General features: G+C 39.3%; 1 protein-coding gene across 2 annotated transcripts in view; it reads right to left on the bottom strand.

The window, feature by feature from the left end:
* The window catches only part of UNC79 (unc-79 homolog, NALCN channel complex subunit), a 212,596-nt gene that overhangs the window by 63,734 nt on the left and 130,635 nt on the right, over positions 1-18,227 (bottom strand). For both annotated transcript variants that reach the window (XM_061159335.1, XM_061159336.1), the window contains 3 exons: positions 9,350-9,457; positions 5,599-5,715; positions 2,902-2,985 (listed from right to left, as the gene is read on the bottom strand). In XM_061159335.1, the coding sequence (XP_061015318.1) occupies positions 2,902-2,985; positions 5,599-5,715; positions 9,350-9,457 (309 nt within the window). The remainder of the gene's footprint in view (positions 1-2,901; positions 2,986-5,598; positions 5,716-9,349; positions 9,458-18,227) is intronic.

Raw genomic sequence — 18,227 nt, 5'->3', positions numbered from 1 at the left:
GCAGCAAAGAGTAATATTTGCAGGTGGGCAATGCAAAAAGGAAGCCATTGAGCTCAGCTTCCTTTTGTTATAAACAAGTCACAACAAACTCTGCATTATTAAAAATTGCATTATCCCCAGTTGTTAGCAACACTTCTGATACTACCACTACTGTTCATCTACGGAATGTCCAAAGTGTACTCTACATGGAATTAGGGAACAGACATAGAAGGTTCTTAGAAACTTGAATGAAAAGGAAACCTCCTACTATATGTTTGTAGGTCATGTATTAAAAATGCATTCCAATATACACTAGGGGCAGACAAGTACCATTTGGTTCTACTTATATGGGATACCTAGAATAGTCAAGTTCATAGAGTCAGAAAGTACATTAGTAGATGCCAGGGGCCAGGGTTGGGGGTAGAGGCATGGAGAGTTAGTGTTTAATGGGGAAAGAGTCTCATTTTAGGAGATGGATGATAGTGAGGGCTGCACAACAATGTGAATGTAAGCAGTGCCACTGAGCTATGCAGTTAAATATGGTTAAAATAGTATGTTTTATATTATGTGACTTTTACCATAATGAAGAAAACATTTAAAAAAGACCTCAAAAAAAAAAAAAAAAAAAAGAGAGAGAGAGGAGACCTCCTCCAAAGCCTAGCTTCAAAGTTGGACATTTTGACAAAAGTCCCTTTGGGAGTCTTGGAGAAAGTATAAAGGTGTTGGTGTGTCTCAAAGTGTACATGCACACCTCAGTCCCCTAGTTACCAGTGGATTTTTCAGTTCGCCAAGAAACAGACTTTCTGTCTCTGTTCTCATTACCTCATTCCACTTTTGCTTCTACTGACTGAGTCCCTAGATCATGGCCAAGCACCAGAGTTTGTTCGACATCCCTGGCTTCTGCTCATAAAAGCTTTCCCTTTTCTCCACATCCTCTCCAGCATTTATTATTCGTAGATTTTTTCGATTACCATTCTGACTGGTGTAAAGCAATACCTCATTGTAGTTTTGATTTGCATTTTTTTAATAAATAGTGACATGGAGCATTTTTTATGTGTCTATTGGCCAGCTGGATGTCATGTTTGGAGAAATGTCTGTGTGGGTCTTCTGCCCATTTTTTTATCAGATTATTTCTGATATTGAGCTGTATGAGCTGTTTGTATATATTAGAGATTAATCCTTTGTCAGTTGCTTCATTTGCAATTATTTTCTCCCATTACGGAAAACAGTATGGAGATTCCTTAAAAAAAAAAAAAACAGGAATAAATCTACCATATGACCCAGCAATCCCACTACTGGGCATATACCCTAAGAAAATCACAATTCTAAAAGACACATGTACCCCAATGTTCATTGCAGCAACATTTACAATAACCAGGACATGGAAGCAGCCTAGATGTCCACTGACAGATGAAGGGATAAAGAAGATGTGACACATATATATTATGGGATATTACTCAGCCATAAAAAAGAACAAATTTGAGTCAGTCATAGTGAAAAGGATGAACCTAGAGCCTCTTATACAGAATGAAGTAAGTCAGAAAGAGAAAAACACGTATCAAATACTAATGCATATATATCAGATCTAGAAAAATGGTACTGGTGAACCTGGGAGAGAACAGACTTGTGGACCCAGAAGGAGAAGGTGAGGGTGGGATGAACTGAGAAAGTGGCATTGACATATTCACACTATCACGTGTAAATAGATAGCTAGTAGAAACTTGCTATATAACACAGGGAGCCTAGCCTGGTGCTCTGTGATGACCTGGAGAGGTGGGATGAGGGGAGGGAAGGGAGACTCAAGAAGAAGGGGATATATATATATATATATATATACACACACACACAAACACACATATTTATGAGTGATTCATGTTGTTGTATGGCAGAAACCAACACGACATGGTAAAGCAATTTTCCACCAATTAAAAAAATTTTTTAAAAAGGTTTCCCTAGGCCCATGAATGAGAAGTCTTATCTTGTTGGATACAGGGGATACGACTGCTACTCATTGCCAAATAAATCTTAGCCAAAGCCGGAGTTAAGTGTCTCCTCATTCATTCCTAAGGAGACTCAGAAGTGATATGGTCCAAAACAATAGGCCTGCTTGATTTATGGGACTAGTTAAAATATGTGGTCATAATTCTTTTTTGCTTTCTGGTTTTCACCAATGATAGGTTAACCTGCCTTCTAAATTTAAAGAAAAAAGAACAAAAGTAACAATTAACTAGACATAAGATGAATTTTAAAAATACATATTCTAGACTTCTCTGGCAATCTAGTGGTTAAGATGCCATGCTTCCAGTACAGGGAGTACAGGTTCGATCCCTGGTCAGGGAACTAAGATCCCACATGCCTCGCAGCATGGCCAAAAAAATTGTTTTAAATATTCTGATTATCTTAGCATAGACTTATTCTCAGCTTGCTCCTCTAATCAGCACAAAGTCAAGTGTTCATTTTGCTCAGTTTCAGATAGCTGAAAAGAAGCTGTCCATCTATGATCTCAATAATCTAGAAGGAACACAGATAAGATGAACATGCTCAGAGAAGTAGATACGGGATACTGTGGAAAACTGATAGGTATTAGGAGGAACACCAAAGGACCCAGGGCTGTGTGGTCCAGAAAAGACTGAGGAAATAAGCAACTGGTGGCTTTCTTTAAACGTCTAAAAAGTTAAATGAGAAAATCTAGACTTGCTTTGTGTGGCCCCAAGGTTTAAAACTTCACTGTCAAGAAGAGATTTTTGTCAGTCATGTTCAAAGATGGGATGTCATATGTCATACACTCACTTCTAAGTCGTGGAAGAATTTGAGCAAAGGTTGAGTCCTCTGAATAAGAGATTTCAGCCCCTGCTGGGTGACTAGATGATTGACATACACAGTTCCTTTCACTCTTATAGTCAGATTTGTGACACAGCTCACCTCTCATTCTCAACGGCTGTCCCTCCAGGTCAGGATTTAGGCACATTGGCACATTACACTGGCGTTTCCCGGGCTGTATCTGTTCTGTGGATAAATAGAACATTTCAGTCTTCAGTGTGGTCTACTGCACACAATTCACAGTACAAAGAATTTAACCAATAATCTCTCGGGGCCATCTTTGGTGATTGATAGTGTTGCTTATTAACATTTATAGGAAACATTCTAGAATTTAGCATAGGGTTGCCTGGGCTTTCTCTATAAACCTGCCATTCAGGTGCATGAAATGCAGCTGAAAGCAGGAGAGCATCTGAAACCATCCCCCCAAAGTCTAGATTCTCTAATCTCCACTCCCAAAAAGCTCAAGTCCCACATCTCTTGATGTGAAATGAAAGAAAAAAATGAAAGGCCAATGTCACAGCCATGAAAAAAATGTTTTATGCAAATCAATAAAAACACAGGTGATCATTTGCGGCAATGTCCAGATAGATCATCCAGAAAACATGTGGAACTGGTAGCAAGGAAATGAGAGGCGTCTGACTGAGGGCTGAGGAACAGGAATAAGGGGACAGGGGCAGATGGAGGAGCAGCACTCCAGGAACATTTGTTTCAGGTGAAAGATGAGGCAAAGAAGCAAGCCATCAGATGTGCAAGGGTGGAGACGTGGCAAGTACTCTGTGAACGAGCAGGTGCATGCTGCTGTAAGTTGATCATGACCAGGCTTTAGGCTGCCTTTCTCAGTGTGTCTGCAGGACCAGATGTGTTTTTTTGGAGACTAGCAGGTCACTGAATCAACATGACACTGTATGTGGTATACAGTGACATGCCACCTAACATGAAGCTCCACACTCATCGACTCTCCTCTGGTCTTGGATTCGGGGGGAACTTTTTATGATACTAATAAAAGCGAGAATACTGAGATGAAGCTCCAGGAGGACTTGGTGATTAGCGAATCAACTTGGAGGATGGAAAACAAGCCCAGGAAAACTCAGAGGAAAGAAATTCAGACAGCATGTCAATGGCAAGTATTAAATGAGAAATCAGAATGATATGAACAAGGCTGCAGTTTGGTTGAAAAGTGAAAAATTCAGTTAAATGGGTTATTTGGCATCATGTAGATTTTTTTCTAGATTAAAATTTGGAAGAGAATTTTATATCTATTTGCCTTTTTATAACTTTACAGAGTCGACCACTCCAGGTTGTAATTGTAGTCAGAATCTACAATGGTTAGCTCAGGCTGAGCTTGTTACAGAGAAGAGTAGTAGCATAATAAAAACAAAAATCTCCAGGGCCTCGGGTGCACCGATCAAAAGATAGGGGTTTAGTTATCAGAGAATGAGCCGAACAAATATTTCCATTGTCAGTTCCTGACATAGCATCAGCTCAGTGAAGAGAGAAACAAGGTCCCCTCTGGTGTGAACAAAAAAGCTTCACCCAAACCCAGTGAACTCCCAAAGCTGGTTATTCAGTGTCTTTCTCCTTGTCACCCTTAACCCACTGGCTTTTGGTCATTTCATTATTCACTACCACTCATCACTAAAAGGAAGATAAAACACTATACCTTTCAAATGTTAAGAACCTTAAAAAGACCAGGAGAGTTGAAATTATCTGTTAAGTATAGGATTGGGTATGGTGTGTAAGAGTTAGTTATCTAGATTAGTTCTCTTTTTTCTTTTTTTTTAAAAGAATAGTGAGGGAAAATAAGATGAAATCTATGTAGATATTATGGCTACGAGAAATTAACAGAACTTAATATTTTGGTCTTGCGGACATTGCAATTCCTGGTCATAAGGAAGGCTATTAAAATAATTTCACATAACTGTAGCCAGACAGTACTAACCAAGATTTGAAAATAGTCCTATCCAAGTGTTGGCCCCCAGAGCATATCACACTAGTAAATCCTGATATTTTCATAGTGTGTGCATCTTGTGATAAGCTTTCACAAATATAATCTTGTAATCAAATGACCCATTTAATTAAAATAAGAAAAAAGGGAAAGGCACGCACTCAAAAGAGCAAAATTGCATCAGTACTACCGGCTCGAGGAAGGAGTACATGTGCAGAACGTGGTAATAAGGTTTAGAAAATGCAGGGTGATCATGTTTAAAATAGACATGTCATGGCAATCAATTCTCACTTTAAAATTGAGGTTAGAGGCAGTTCCATCGTATGAGCATGAGGGTGTGTAGCTGCAACCTGGTGACCCTGCTAACTAAAACACAGAGCTCATATTCCCAGGCCTGCCCGCAGATCATGACGTCACCAAGCTGACATTGGTTATGACTGTCATCATCACTATCATTAGTCCCTTATTTTTGATACATCATCACTTATAAAACAGAGAATATTGATCATCTGGTGTTTTGTTTTCTAATTTGCAACATGAAATCATAGTTCCATACCCTCCTTTATGCATTTACATCATTTAACCCCCACAGAAATGGCCTAAAATTATCTGGAATCTGAGTCTTAGAGGAAAAAAATAAAAGAGTTGGACCAGCTTAGATGGAAGAACCTGTGGCTCTCAAACACTCAGAAAGTTTAAATAGACTTATTAATTACCTTAGGTTTTAAAAAAAAAAATGTTTGAACCACAGAATACAAGATAAAGTCTATTCCTTCCCAAGGAAGCAGAGGGGACACAGAGAAAGTGGCATTCCCTAATCTGAGAGGTAAAACAAGAAGAAAAGCTTGACCCACCAGTGTCCCAGTTGCTGATGTTATGGGGGGCGCTAGACTGATGTTCCAGCTGTCGCTTCATTAACTGGCTCATTGTCAGAGCTCCCAGGGATCCCCTTTTCATCTGCCTATACTGAGCTATATGGAGGAAATTAGGAAATGATTACTAAGGGGAATAAATATGCACAGCACACAAAGGCTCTACACAGCCATACAGAATCTTAATTGAACCTTCATCCGCTATTTATAATCATTTAGTAAGTTGTATGCTTCTGTTCAGATGAAAAACTAAGGCACTATGCTATTCTTGGTGCCTTTCTTTACTCAATAAAGGAAGAAAGAGTGGCTATGAGCACTCATCTGTAGCCTGTAAATATTTACCCCAGTTACAACAGTATAATCTTTTCATTTACTTCTTCATTTATACACTCTTTCTTGTTCCTCAAAAGGCTCAAGATAGATACTACTACTTCTGTAAATAATTTATAGCTTAACTTTCTTTAATGGAGCTTGTGCATACATGGTTTCAGTCTCCTGATATCCTCCTGAGGTCCTGTGTGAGAGAGTGTGTGTGTGTGTGTGTGTGTGTGTGTGTGTGTGTGTGTGTGTGTGTGTGTGTGTGTGTATTTTGGAGTAGGATGACACACATCAAACCCAATTTTTAGAGGGAAATTGAAGCAAATGAAATTGTTACTTGGAACCAACGAGTTAATGAAGTGGTCATAAAATCAAAACGTGTTGACTCCAAAATCAATGCTGTTTTCAATCTCTATATAAGCCTCTGCTTACTGTTTGAAAAATGTGAATCAAATAACATTCCACGAGCATATTGTAGTACACGTCTTTGTTTTAAAGGAAATAGTGGTAACATTTTTATCTTGCAATTAGGCATTGACAGATATCCCATGATTGATATGTCAAGTACATTAAGCATTTTCAAACCAAAAAAACAGTGAAAAGCCCTTCTGCCAATAGACTGCTGAGTGAGAAAGCAATTTGTCTCCTACCCTTCTTTTCCTCTCCAAGTGGTCCCACCAATACCTGTCACCAACCCAGTGAGAAAGGAAGGGCATATCTGACAGGCCTTTTCTGCATGATCCCAAACAACTAGATATTTGAGAATTTGGGGTTATTTACTTTCTTATAAGGACAAATTCAGAAACTGAAGCTCTAAAATTTATACGGTCTAGAAGAGGATGGTAGAAACCACTAAGTCTGTATGGCCCTTAGAAAGCCTGACATGTTATATACAAATTTCATAGTCATGGTACCAAGACAGCAACTTGGAGTGATGTGAACTCAATCATGACATTATTTTTAACGTAATTAACATGCTGCTTCATTCATGGTGGCTATGGCATGTTTAGCTACAAAATAATCAGCTGACAAACAGCAAAAGAGAGGGGTGTGATGGGAATTCTTGAGTCTTGGACTCCATGTTAACTGAATTCATGGAAATGGCTATGCAAAGTAATATGAAAAATCTGATTCTTGGGGTTGACTGGTAAATTTTACAGCTTCATGATTCACTTGAAAGTGCAGCTTTGGGTAAAATTCAAAGGCAGCAATCTTTCAGAAAATTTAACAAATTTCATGTAAAATTCAAAAGTGGAAATCTTTGAGAAGATCTACCAAACTTAAAAATTAGCATCTATCAGACAAAATCAAAGAAAGATTAAAAACCTCTAGTGATAGAATAATTTCTCCAATTATCTGTTGTTTTTAAAGACAGAAGAATTCCCTGAGAGTAAAAACTCTTAATGTTTAGCACAGTGTATAAAGCAGCTGGCATTGTCCTCTAAGAACACACCATCAAAAGCTGGTGTGTATCCAATACATGCTTTTAATGGAGAAGAGGAGAAAGGCGGAAATCTAATGATGCATTATGCTAAATCCCAAACGGCTGGATTCAATCATGATTTTGGGTCATGATTTATCTGACACATTTATTTTGTGATACATTTAGCTAGCACTGAAGTCAAACTGAGTTAGTCATCCTGACTCAATCGTACTCAACCTGGAATTCTAACTATGTAATTCACTATCTCTTTTTAGATGACTCTTGCAAATTAGGAAGAGAAGATACATTTTCATGATTTTAGTATGTGGACTTAAAAATGGGTATTTTATCATGCTTTAAAGCATATTTTTTGTGTGTGTGATAAATAAGAACAATTAGGTTCAGAATGAGCCATTCGTCTTTGCTATCAAAAGGGAAAATGAATGTTACTTGAAACATTTTCTTAGAATTTTTATAATCTCCATTATAACTGAATTTAAATTATTCTAAGGCAGTGGTTAGTCGCTAAGTTTAGTTGCTAAGTTGTGTCCAACTCTTTACAACCCCATGGACTGTAGCCCGCCAGGCTCCTCTGTCCATAGGATTTCCCAGGCAAGAATACTGGAGTGAGTTGCCATTTCCTTCTCCAGGGGATCTTCCCAACGCAGGGAAAACCAGGTCTCCTGCACTGCAGACGGATTCTTTACCTACTAAGCCACCGGGGAAGCTCTAAGCTGTGTTCCATACTAAAAAATACCATGAAAAATCAAACAGACCTAGCATCAATTCCTATATCACTTAATAGCTGTGCAAATTTAGACAAGTCACTTAGCCTCTCTGAACCTCTGTTTCCTAGTCTATAAAATTGGGTCAATACTATCTGTCATACAGTACCGAAGGGAGGACTTAATAGACTAACAATGTGTATAAACCATTTAGCACAGTGCCTGGAACATGGTAATTGGTAGCTATTATTGCTATTTATGTCTGTAAATGCTTGAAGAACAGGTTATATCTTATTTATTCACCTTTGATCATCAGTGCCAAGCATCATGCCTGGCACTCAGCAAACTCTTAATAAATAGTTGCTGAATGAATGAAAGCATGAATAAATGAATGATGAAGGTGATGTTGTTCCGTACTACCAGTCCAACATTTAAGTTAAGATCTTTATCTGTTTTTCAAGATCATCTTTACTTCAAAAGATGGTCAAATGAAAATTCACTAGCCTTGAGGCAGCATCCACATGGAACACAAAATATACCAGCACATGTGACAAGGGTCTGCGGAAATTACAGGTCTGTTTGTATCTTTGTATCTCTGAGAATTTCCCATACTAAAATCTCTTAATTGACTCCACTGAGCCAGGTGGACACCCTTATTTTCAAACCTCAGTAGAATGCAAGCTCCTCATGGGGAAAATCTAGGACCCAACAACACAGGGCAGTTTCAAAATAGTTGCCTCCTATAGATCCAGTAAAGTTTCATGCCAATTTAATTTTTTGATCCTAGAGGGCTACATTCAGAAATAACTTTGGAATCATGATATATCTGATACATTTATTTGATGACAACTTAGAGAAAATTTTTGTCAATGATGGAGGTGATTCAAATTAAACAAAGGTGCTTCATGTAAAAATTCTGTCACAGACGGTGTTTTTCACTTGTCCCAAAACCAGTTCCACGTCTTGTGTTTAATCCAGTCATACATAATACTTATTTTACTGAATTATGAAATGCAGTGATTATTCCATAACAAATTAGGATTCTTGGCCTATCATTAACCATACTGATTTATCAAACACTTGAGATGCTGACAAAAGTGGACCTCTATCTCATAGTCTCTGAGAACACACAACATAGCATTACCTAGGAAGCTAACACAAACGTTAAAGAAAAAAACAATACCAAGACTGTGAAACTGAAAACAAGGCAGCAGATAATGTTCTACAGTCAATGGACAGGTGAAACGATCATCAAAGGAAACCTTACTTGATATTGAGGAATGGCTGCTCGTCTCTGGCACACCCGCGTCCAGTGTAGGGGCAGACGAGGATTCTCGCGGCATTTCCAAAGTTGAAAGTCCTTTAGTAGCAGGATCTACCAACACAAATATTATTTAGGATTCAGGACACTGACTAAAAGCAAGTTTGGGAAACTTTTCCGTATATTCTCCCCCCTTGCCCAATACTCCCATTGAAATCATTACACACTTTCTGGCCCTACTAATGACTTTACTGGAACCTCATACACACTGACTTCAAAGTTCCACGGAGAGTTGCTTCCACATTACACTCTGCATGTGTCTATATGCCTCTCAGAGATTAACAACAGCACAGTTACAAAGCTAGGGCTTGGCACGCTCACATCACATATTCCCGCACCTTTCAAGAACTGGATATCTTTTCATACAAATCCCAAAGACACTTACAGGTAATCCACCTGTTTCATGTTACCACTTCACCTTTGTCTATCACTTACATCTCAATTTGTACAGATAATTCCTCCTCCAAAAGGGCAAGCAGGATCCCCACACCCACATTCAAACAAAAAACTGGATCATGTGTATGTAATCCCAGAGTACCCTGTCCTAACCTTTACCAAAATTAACACACTAAAATGCAAGTGTCTATTTACCTGTCCATAACATCTGCTAGCTGCTCAGTCGTGTCCAATTCTTTGCAATTCCATGGACTGTAGCCTGTCAGGCTCCTCTGTCCATAGGATTTTCCAGGCCAGCATACCAGAGTGGGTTTCCTTCTCCAAGGGATCTTCCCGACCCAGGGATCGAACCCATGTCTCCTGTGTTTCCTGCATTGCAGGCATATTCTTTACCCACTGAGCCATTGGGGAAGCATGCAAAGATGGGTCAATAAAGGACAGAAATGGTATGGACCTAACAGAAGCAGAAGATATTAAGAAGAGGTGGCAAGAATACACAGAAGAACTGTACAAAAAAGATCTTCACAACCCAGATAATCACAATGGTGTGATCACTCACCTAGAGTCAGACATCCTGGAATGTGAAGTCAAATGGGCCTTAGAAAGCATCACTACGAACAAAGCTAGTGGAGGTGATGGAATTCCAGTTGAGCTATTTCAAATCTTGAAAGATGATGCTGTGAAAGTGCTGCACTCAATATGCCAGCAAATTTGGAAAACTCAACAGTGGCCACAGGACTGGAAAAGGTCAGTTTTCTTTCCAATCCCAAAGAAAGGCAATCCCAAAGAATGCTCAAACTATCACACAATTGCACTCATCTCACACGCTGGTAAAATAATGCTTAAAGTTCTCCAAGCCAGGCTTTAGCAATACGTGAACCGAGAACATCCAGATGTTCAAGCTGGTTTTAGAAAAGGCAGAGGAACCAGAGATCAAATTGCCAACATCTGCTGGATCATCGAGAAAGCAAGAGAGTTCCAGAAAAACATCTATTTCTGCTTTATTGACTATGCCAAAGCCTTGACTGTGTGGACCACAATAAACTGTGGAAAATTCTGAAAGTGATTAGAATACCAGACCACCTGACCTGCCTCTTGAGAAACCTGTATGCAGGTCAGGAAGCAACAGTTAGAACTGGAGATGGAACAACAGACGGGTTCCAAATAGGAAAAGGAGGACGTCAAGGCTGTGTATTGTCACCCCGCTTATTTCACTTATATGCAGAGTACATCATGAGAAACGCTGGGCTGGAAGAAGCACAAGCTGGAATCAAGATTGCCGGGAGAAATATCAATAACCTCAGATATGCAGATGACACCACCCTTATGGCAGAAAGTGAAGAGGAACTAAAAAGCCTAAAAGCCTCTTGATGAAAATGAAAGAGGAGAGTGAAAAAGTTGGCTTAAAGTTCAACATTCAGAAAACTAAAATCATGGCATCTGGTCCCATCAATTCATGGGAAATAGATGGGGAAACAGTGGAAATAGTGTCAGACTTTATTCTTTTGGGCTCCAAAATCACTGCAGATGGTGATTGCAGCCGTGAAATTAAAAGACACTTACTCCTTGGAAGGAAAGTGATGACCAACCTAGATAGCATATTAAAAAGCAGAGACATTACTTTGCCAACAAAGGTCAGTCTAATCAAGGCTATGGTTTTTCCAGTGGTCATGTATGGATGTGAGAGTTGGACTGTGAAGAAAGCTGAGCGCTGAAAAACTGATGCTTTTGAACTGTGGTGTTGGAGAAGACTCTTGAGAGTCCCTTAGACTGCAAGGAAATCCAACCAGTCCATCCTAAAGGAGATCAATCCTGGGTGTTCATTGGAAGGACTGATGCTGAAGCTGAAACTCCAATACCTTGGCCACCTCATACAAAGATATGACTCACTGGAAAAGACCCTGATGCTGGGAGGGATTGGGGGCAGGAGGAGAAGGGGACGACAGAGGATGAGATGGCTGGATGGCATCACCAATTCGATGGACATGAGTTTGAGTAAACTCCAGGAGTTGGTGATGGACAGGGAGGCCTGGTGTGCGGCAATTCATGGGGCCACAAAGAGTTGGACATGACTGAGCGACTGAACTGACTAAACTGAACTGAACCTCTGCTAAACCATAAGTAATTTAAGAGCAGAGACTGTATCTAAGTCAGAATAATTACTTACTAGTAGCTCAGATTTTTCTATTTTGTTAGAAAATAAAATTTTATTATATTCTATTTTATTAGTTGAGCAAGAAACAGACTGCATCATTTGTTTCTGCTATTGACAAAAGTATCTAAGCTGAAATATTTTCTGCAAAATAATACTGTCTTTTTCATCTGTGCATAATGAGAAACAAGCTGTCCCACATTATTCTAGGTGAAGATGACTCTTTAAAGTTTTTTAAAAGTTCAATAGTTTATGACAGCAAACCGCTAAAATTCTTTATAAGCCTCCTTGCCATCTTAAGCAATACTCTCTATATATTGAACTCAATGGGCAGTCTGGAATTACCACTAGGGTTTCCATGATTACAACACGTCCACCCTAAAAGACCTCAAATTCATAAGCTTCATGACAACTGTCTCCTCTGCAATATATTACCAATTGTTTGTTCTTGCCCCAGAGCAAGTCACCATACATTCACGCGCACATACAATGTAAGCATCCAGACACTGTTCGATTGGGTGATTATTAAACTGTCGGAAATGAAAGTAAAATACATCCTAGGTTGGGGCTGAGGAGAAAAGCTTTTAAATTGATTTGGGAACATCTATTTTTCATTCTCAGAGGTCTTTCTGAATAGATATGATTGTCAGATAAGAAATTTCTTGATAACAAAAAAGTATAATTGTTACAATGTTTCCCAAACTCTCCCATATAAAGTATAAAATTACTATTCATTTTAAATTCCTTAGTCATTAAGATATTGAAGATTAGGTTATTGTTTTTCTCCTAGGTATTCTCCACAAACCACTAGTTAAAAACAAACACAATTACATCTCTTACTCTTATTTGTCTCTATATTTGCTGCTAGAATGCCATAAATAATAATAGTAAGAGTAGCTTCCCAGGTGGCACAGGGGTTAAGAATATGCCTGCTGATGCAGAAGATGCAAGAGATACGGGTTCGATCCCTGAATCAGGAAGATCCCCTGGAGAAGGAAATGGCAACCCCCCTCCAGTATTCTCACCTGAAAAATTCCATGCACAGAGGAGCCTGGCAGGCTACAGTCCATGGGGTTGCAAAGAGTTGGACACAATTGAGCACACACACACACGGCATAATAACCTTACCAGTGATGCAGAATGAGAAAACTTAAAAGCAAGAATTCTTTGATATATTATTGAGACTTTTAGAGTTTGGATATGCTTATTAAAATCATTGGTATCTTTAATTTCAAAGAAGTATCATTACTGTAAGAGTTATTAATAATCATTAGTGTATGAAGATTCTTTGAGCCAGGAAATTTTTGCTCAGTCTTAAATCATTATGGGACTGACCGAAAATCAGTCCTCTTAAGGCTTTTATGAAGCCTTCCATCTATATATAATTCGACAAAAAATATTTGAATAGAGCTATACACTTAGCTGAAAATTTTTCTATTCAATTTTTCATACTGATGTGAATAAAATATCATTATTATTGATTCATTCATTCATCAAATATTTGCCAACTCTCTACTAGGCACTTGGGATATAAACAAAGAACAAACCATAGAAAATTCCTTGCCTTTGGAACTTTCTTTCATTTTAGTGGGGAAAACAGACAATAATTAACATATATAAAAGTAAATAAATTATTATATGTTAGGAGAGTAAGTCTTTGCAGAAGAGAAAGTGATTCTAAGATGCCAGGTAGGGATGGAAGGGCATGGTCCAGGCCTCATTGGGAACCTGATGCTTGATCAGAGAATTAAGCAAAATGAGAGAAAGAGCCAGGCATTTTCGGGTATCTAGGGAAGACAGTTTCAGGCTGAGAGATCAGCCAGTGTAAAAGCCTCAAGATAGGAAAATAAAAGGAATGTTCAATAAATGGCAGGAGCCACTGGGGCTGAATAGAAGAAATATGGAGAGAATCATGCAAAAATGAAGTCAGAGAACTAATTAATTGAAAAATGAAGTCAGAGAACTAATGAGAATTAAGACACACACGATTCCAGCCATATAAAGGACCTGAATTTTTAATATGATAGAAATGAGAGTCAATGGAGGAATTTAAGCAGAGTAAAGGTAAGAAATTTACTTTTTATTCGGTAAAAACAGAGTAAAAACATGAGATTTCATGTTTTTAAGATCACTGTGGTTGCTATGCTGAGAAGATACGAAGGCAAAAGGGAAGAAGGCAGGAGCCCAGCTAGGAAGCTATAGCAGTTGATCCTGATAAGAAATGTTAATGGTTCAGACCAAGGTGGAAGCACCGGAGACAGTGAGAAAGGACCAGATTCTGGGTAGATTTTACAAGGTAGATTAAAGTGGCCAGATAAGAGAGGACACCCAGTTAAATTTTAATTTTAGATAAACAACAGATCATTTTTTGAGTATGAGTATGTCTCATGCAATATTTGGCAGATACGGCCCCAATTCTTTACTCCTCTCTGAGTCAATGACCTCTGCCCTGTAACTTAGAAGTTCCTCCCATTGAAGAGGCAGAATATATTTCTCTTCTTGACTTTGGTCCATTCCAGGTGATTTGCTTTGACTCATGGAATGTGTGCAGGGATAATACAACCAAAGGTTTAGAGAGCTCTTATGCAATTGGGCTTGCTCTCAAGCCTCTTCCATTACCATAAAAAAAATATTTCCAGCCTTCAAGGGTACCAGGAGGAGGCTGGCCACCCAGTCCAGCTTAGGTTAGCTGATCCACAGATAATCAATAGCCCTTGAATTGAAGAAATGCTTATTGTTAAATGTTGCTGGTATTAGTATGAATATTTGTTATGCAGCATTATTCCAGGAGCAGGTACCTAATGGAGTTGCCTCAGCATACAGAAAATATGGAAAACCATAAGACTAGATTAGATTGCCACCACTAGATGAGATCACCAATACCAGTGTAGGCAGAACTGAGAAAAGGACCAAGGACAAAGACCCTAGGCAATTCCCTCATTAGGGTGATAAGGGGGAATCGAAAAAACAGATTGAGAAGGAATGACCATTGAATATGCAGAAAACCAAGAGAATGTGTATCCCAGAAGCCAAGTGAAATGAAAGTGAGAAACTTTGTGAACTACTGAGTCAGAAGATAATACCTAAGAACTGACCATTGAATTTAACAGTGGAAGCCACAGGTGACCTTGACAAGTGACATTTGAGTGAACTCTGGACGCTTCATAGGAATGAAACTGGAGATAGTGATATTATAGATATCTCCTTTAAAAGTATTGCTAAAACCTAGAGGGTATTAAGGGACTTCCCTGGGAGCTCAGATGGTAAAGAATCTGCCTGCAATGCAGGACACTGGGGTTCAATCCCTGGGTGGGGAAGATCCCCTGGAGAAACAAACGGCAACCCACTCCAGTATTCTTGCCTGAAGAATTCCATGGACAGAGAAGCCTGGAGGGCTACAGTCCATGGGGTTGCAAAGAGTTGGACACAACTGAGCAACTTTCACTCACACTGACTCAGAGAGTATTATGCTAAGTGAAGTAAACCAGACAGAGAAAAACAAATATTATATGATTTCACCTATAGGTGGATTCTTAAAAACAAAACAAATGAACAAATAAAACAGAAGCAGGTTCACAGATACAGGGAACAAACTGGTGGTTGCCAGAGAGGAGGGGGATGGAGGTATGCACAAAATAAGTAAACAGGATTAAGAGGCACAGGCTTCAGTGATAAAACGAGTCACACAATAATATACAGAATAGGGAATATAGTCAACAATATTGTTTTACTGTAAATGGTGACAGATGGTAACTAAACTTATCATGGTGATCACTGTAACGTACTATGTAAATGTCAAATTGCTATGTTGTACACCTGAAATGAATATAATATTGTGTATCAATTTTACATCAGTTAAAAAGGGGGGAAAGTTTTGCTAAAAGGGAGAAAGCAAAATGAAATAACAATTGGGAGAATTGGAATCATGAATTTTTCTTAAGAGAGATAGATGAGATGACGTTTGTATCTCAAGTCAAACGTATCTTAGAAAAAACTAAGGGAAGAGCAAGAGGGGAGAATTTCTGGGCCTCCATTCTTGAGTAAGTAAGAGAGATGGAACTGAAACCACATGCAGAAAGGCTGACTTCAGACCAAAACACAGTTCACCTGTAGCTGGGCAGCCGAGGTGTATGAGTGTAGACGACAGAAGGGAGGCAGATAATGGGGGAGGAGGATGTGGAAATCCCTCCTGATTAGGTCAAATAGGAAGAGACATGAAAGCTTGAAAGGAAAAGCAGCTATGTCAGGAGGATGGAAACGTAAATGGACCAGGGATATACGATGTGATTGCCAAGTAGCTTAAAGGACCTAGTTGATGTTTGTAGTCATGAATTTAAAATGAGATCAGTCAATACTATTACATGTTTTCCTCCAGTCACACTCATCTGATAGACACAGGTGCTGGTAGATGGAAAGACAGATTTGACAAGGGTTGTGTTTAGCCAAGCAAGTCTGAAAATAGCAAAGGTCAGGGATGATGGAGGCAGGGAGGGATTATAATAATCGACTCGAGAAGAAAAGACATGAAGTAGGGGAAGGATAGTGAAAGGCAACAGGATCAATACAGTGCTATCCAGAGAGAAAGGAAATGGTAATCAGAGAATGGGAGACATTGGATTGACATCATGGACAGTCTGCAGCTACTGATAATAACAAGTTCTGTGATATGATCATGGGAATGAGTGAGCAACGGTGGAAGATGAAAAACAGTCTCTGGAGAAGATGAATTCAAGGAGCTGAGAAGCCAGGGTGTCAGAAGACACTGTACTAAGACTCTGTACTCTCTGTACTAATATTGAAATCAACGAGAATTGAGACAGGAATAGCTTAGGAAAGAGTAAAAATGAGCCCAGTGTTAAAATTGTCAATCAGTGAGAAAGTTGGGGGTAAATAATGTGAGATTCAGAGCTGAATGTTTTTAGAGACACCGTGGAAATAGTCTGAAAGGGGAAACGATGAGCAAGGAAGGTGTCCACACCTTGGCCCTAGCCTAAGGCATAGTATCTTCAGGGAAGAGCTGGACTTTCATTTGACTAGGGAGGTAAAGGAAACAACAGAGAGAGCATATAATGGATTTTGCTCATGAAGCACGATGCATTTCTGATGGAGGAAAAGTTTCAGGAGTTGGGATAAGATAGAAGAAAGGTGCTGGACAGGACATGCGCAAGGCCTCATGGAAACGGGAGTGAGAGAGAAAAAGGGAGATCTGGGGCTTCTTGCAGGGACTGACATGAACAGAGGGAAAGGAAAGTACACAATGCCATGAGACCTGATAGCCTCAAGGTGATTTGCAACAGCAAGGCTGTAGGTCTGGTCTCCCTTGACTACCACTGAGAGAGGCAAGAAGGTCTGAGGGAGCCTGAGTCTTACTCTGAGCACGTGAGCCTCCTTCCAACCCCCAGCAAGGAAGGGGTGATCTGTGGGACACTATACAGATACAAAATTATTATGATAGTATAATCTATACTATGAAAACTTTAAATGTATGTCATCATAATTGTCAGATACTTCCCTTCTTATTCTGGTAACAAATATATTAATTTAATACCAATCTCCTTCTTGGCAGCCTGGGGAACAATCTGACCTAAGGATGAATAAAGAAGGCAAACACACAGATACATGAAAACATACATAAGGCAACCTATATACAACCTATATATCATATATACCCACCCAGGAGACCTCATATAGTTTCTTATATACCCACCCTATAGACCTTAAATGGTTTCTTATATACCCATACATAGACCTTATGTGTTTAATCACTCAGTTGTGTCCCACTCTTTGCAACCCCACGGACTGTAGCCTGCCAGGCTCCTCTGTCCATGGGGATTCTCCAGGCAAGAATACTGGAATGGGCTGCCATACCCTCATAGACTTTATAAGGTTCTTTATACATCCACCTATAGACCTCCATAGTTTCTATAATAGGTCAGTGCTTTCCTCCATCTATATGCAAAAATTTTCTTGGCTCCAAATAATAAAAAGGTGTCCCAGTTTCCTTAGAAACACGCTTAAACTTTCTTGTTATCATGAGAATCTTTTTCTTCCCCCCCTGCCTTGCTGGAGCATGACCTTTTCCAACTACATTCATGTTCATTCAACAGATTTTTACAGGGCACCTTTGAGATTACACAGCTCTGTCTCATGAGGCAGAGAACTGCTGGAAACCTCAGGAAATGCCCGGAACAAATAAAAAGGCCGAGCCTATTCTCTCAGGAGCTGCTTTTATTGTGGAGTGAGGGAGAAGTGATGTGCAACCCAGCGCGGGGCACA

The sequence above is a fragment of the Dama dama genome, chromosome 13, assembly GCF_033118175.1.
Source record: "Dama dama isolate Ldn47 chromosome 13, ASM3311817v1, whole genome shotgun sequence".
Taxonomy (NCBI): domain Eukaryota; kingdom Metazoa; phylum Chordata; class Mammalia; order Artiodactyla; family Cervidae; genus Dama; species Dama dama.
The sequence above is the reverse complement of the archived record's forward strand: the minus strand, read 5'-3'. Positions and strand labels throughout refer to the sequence as shown.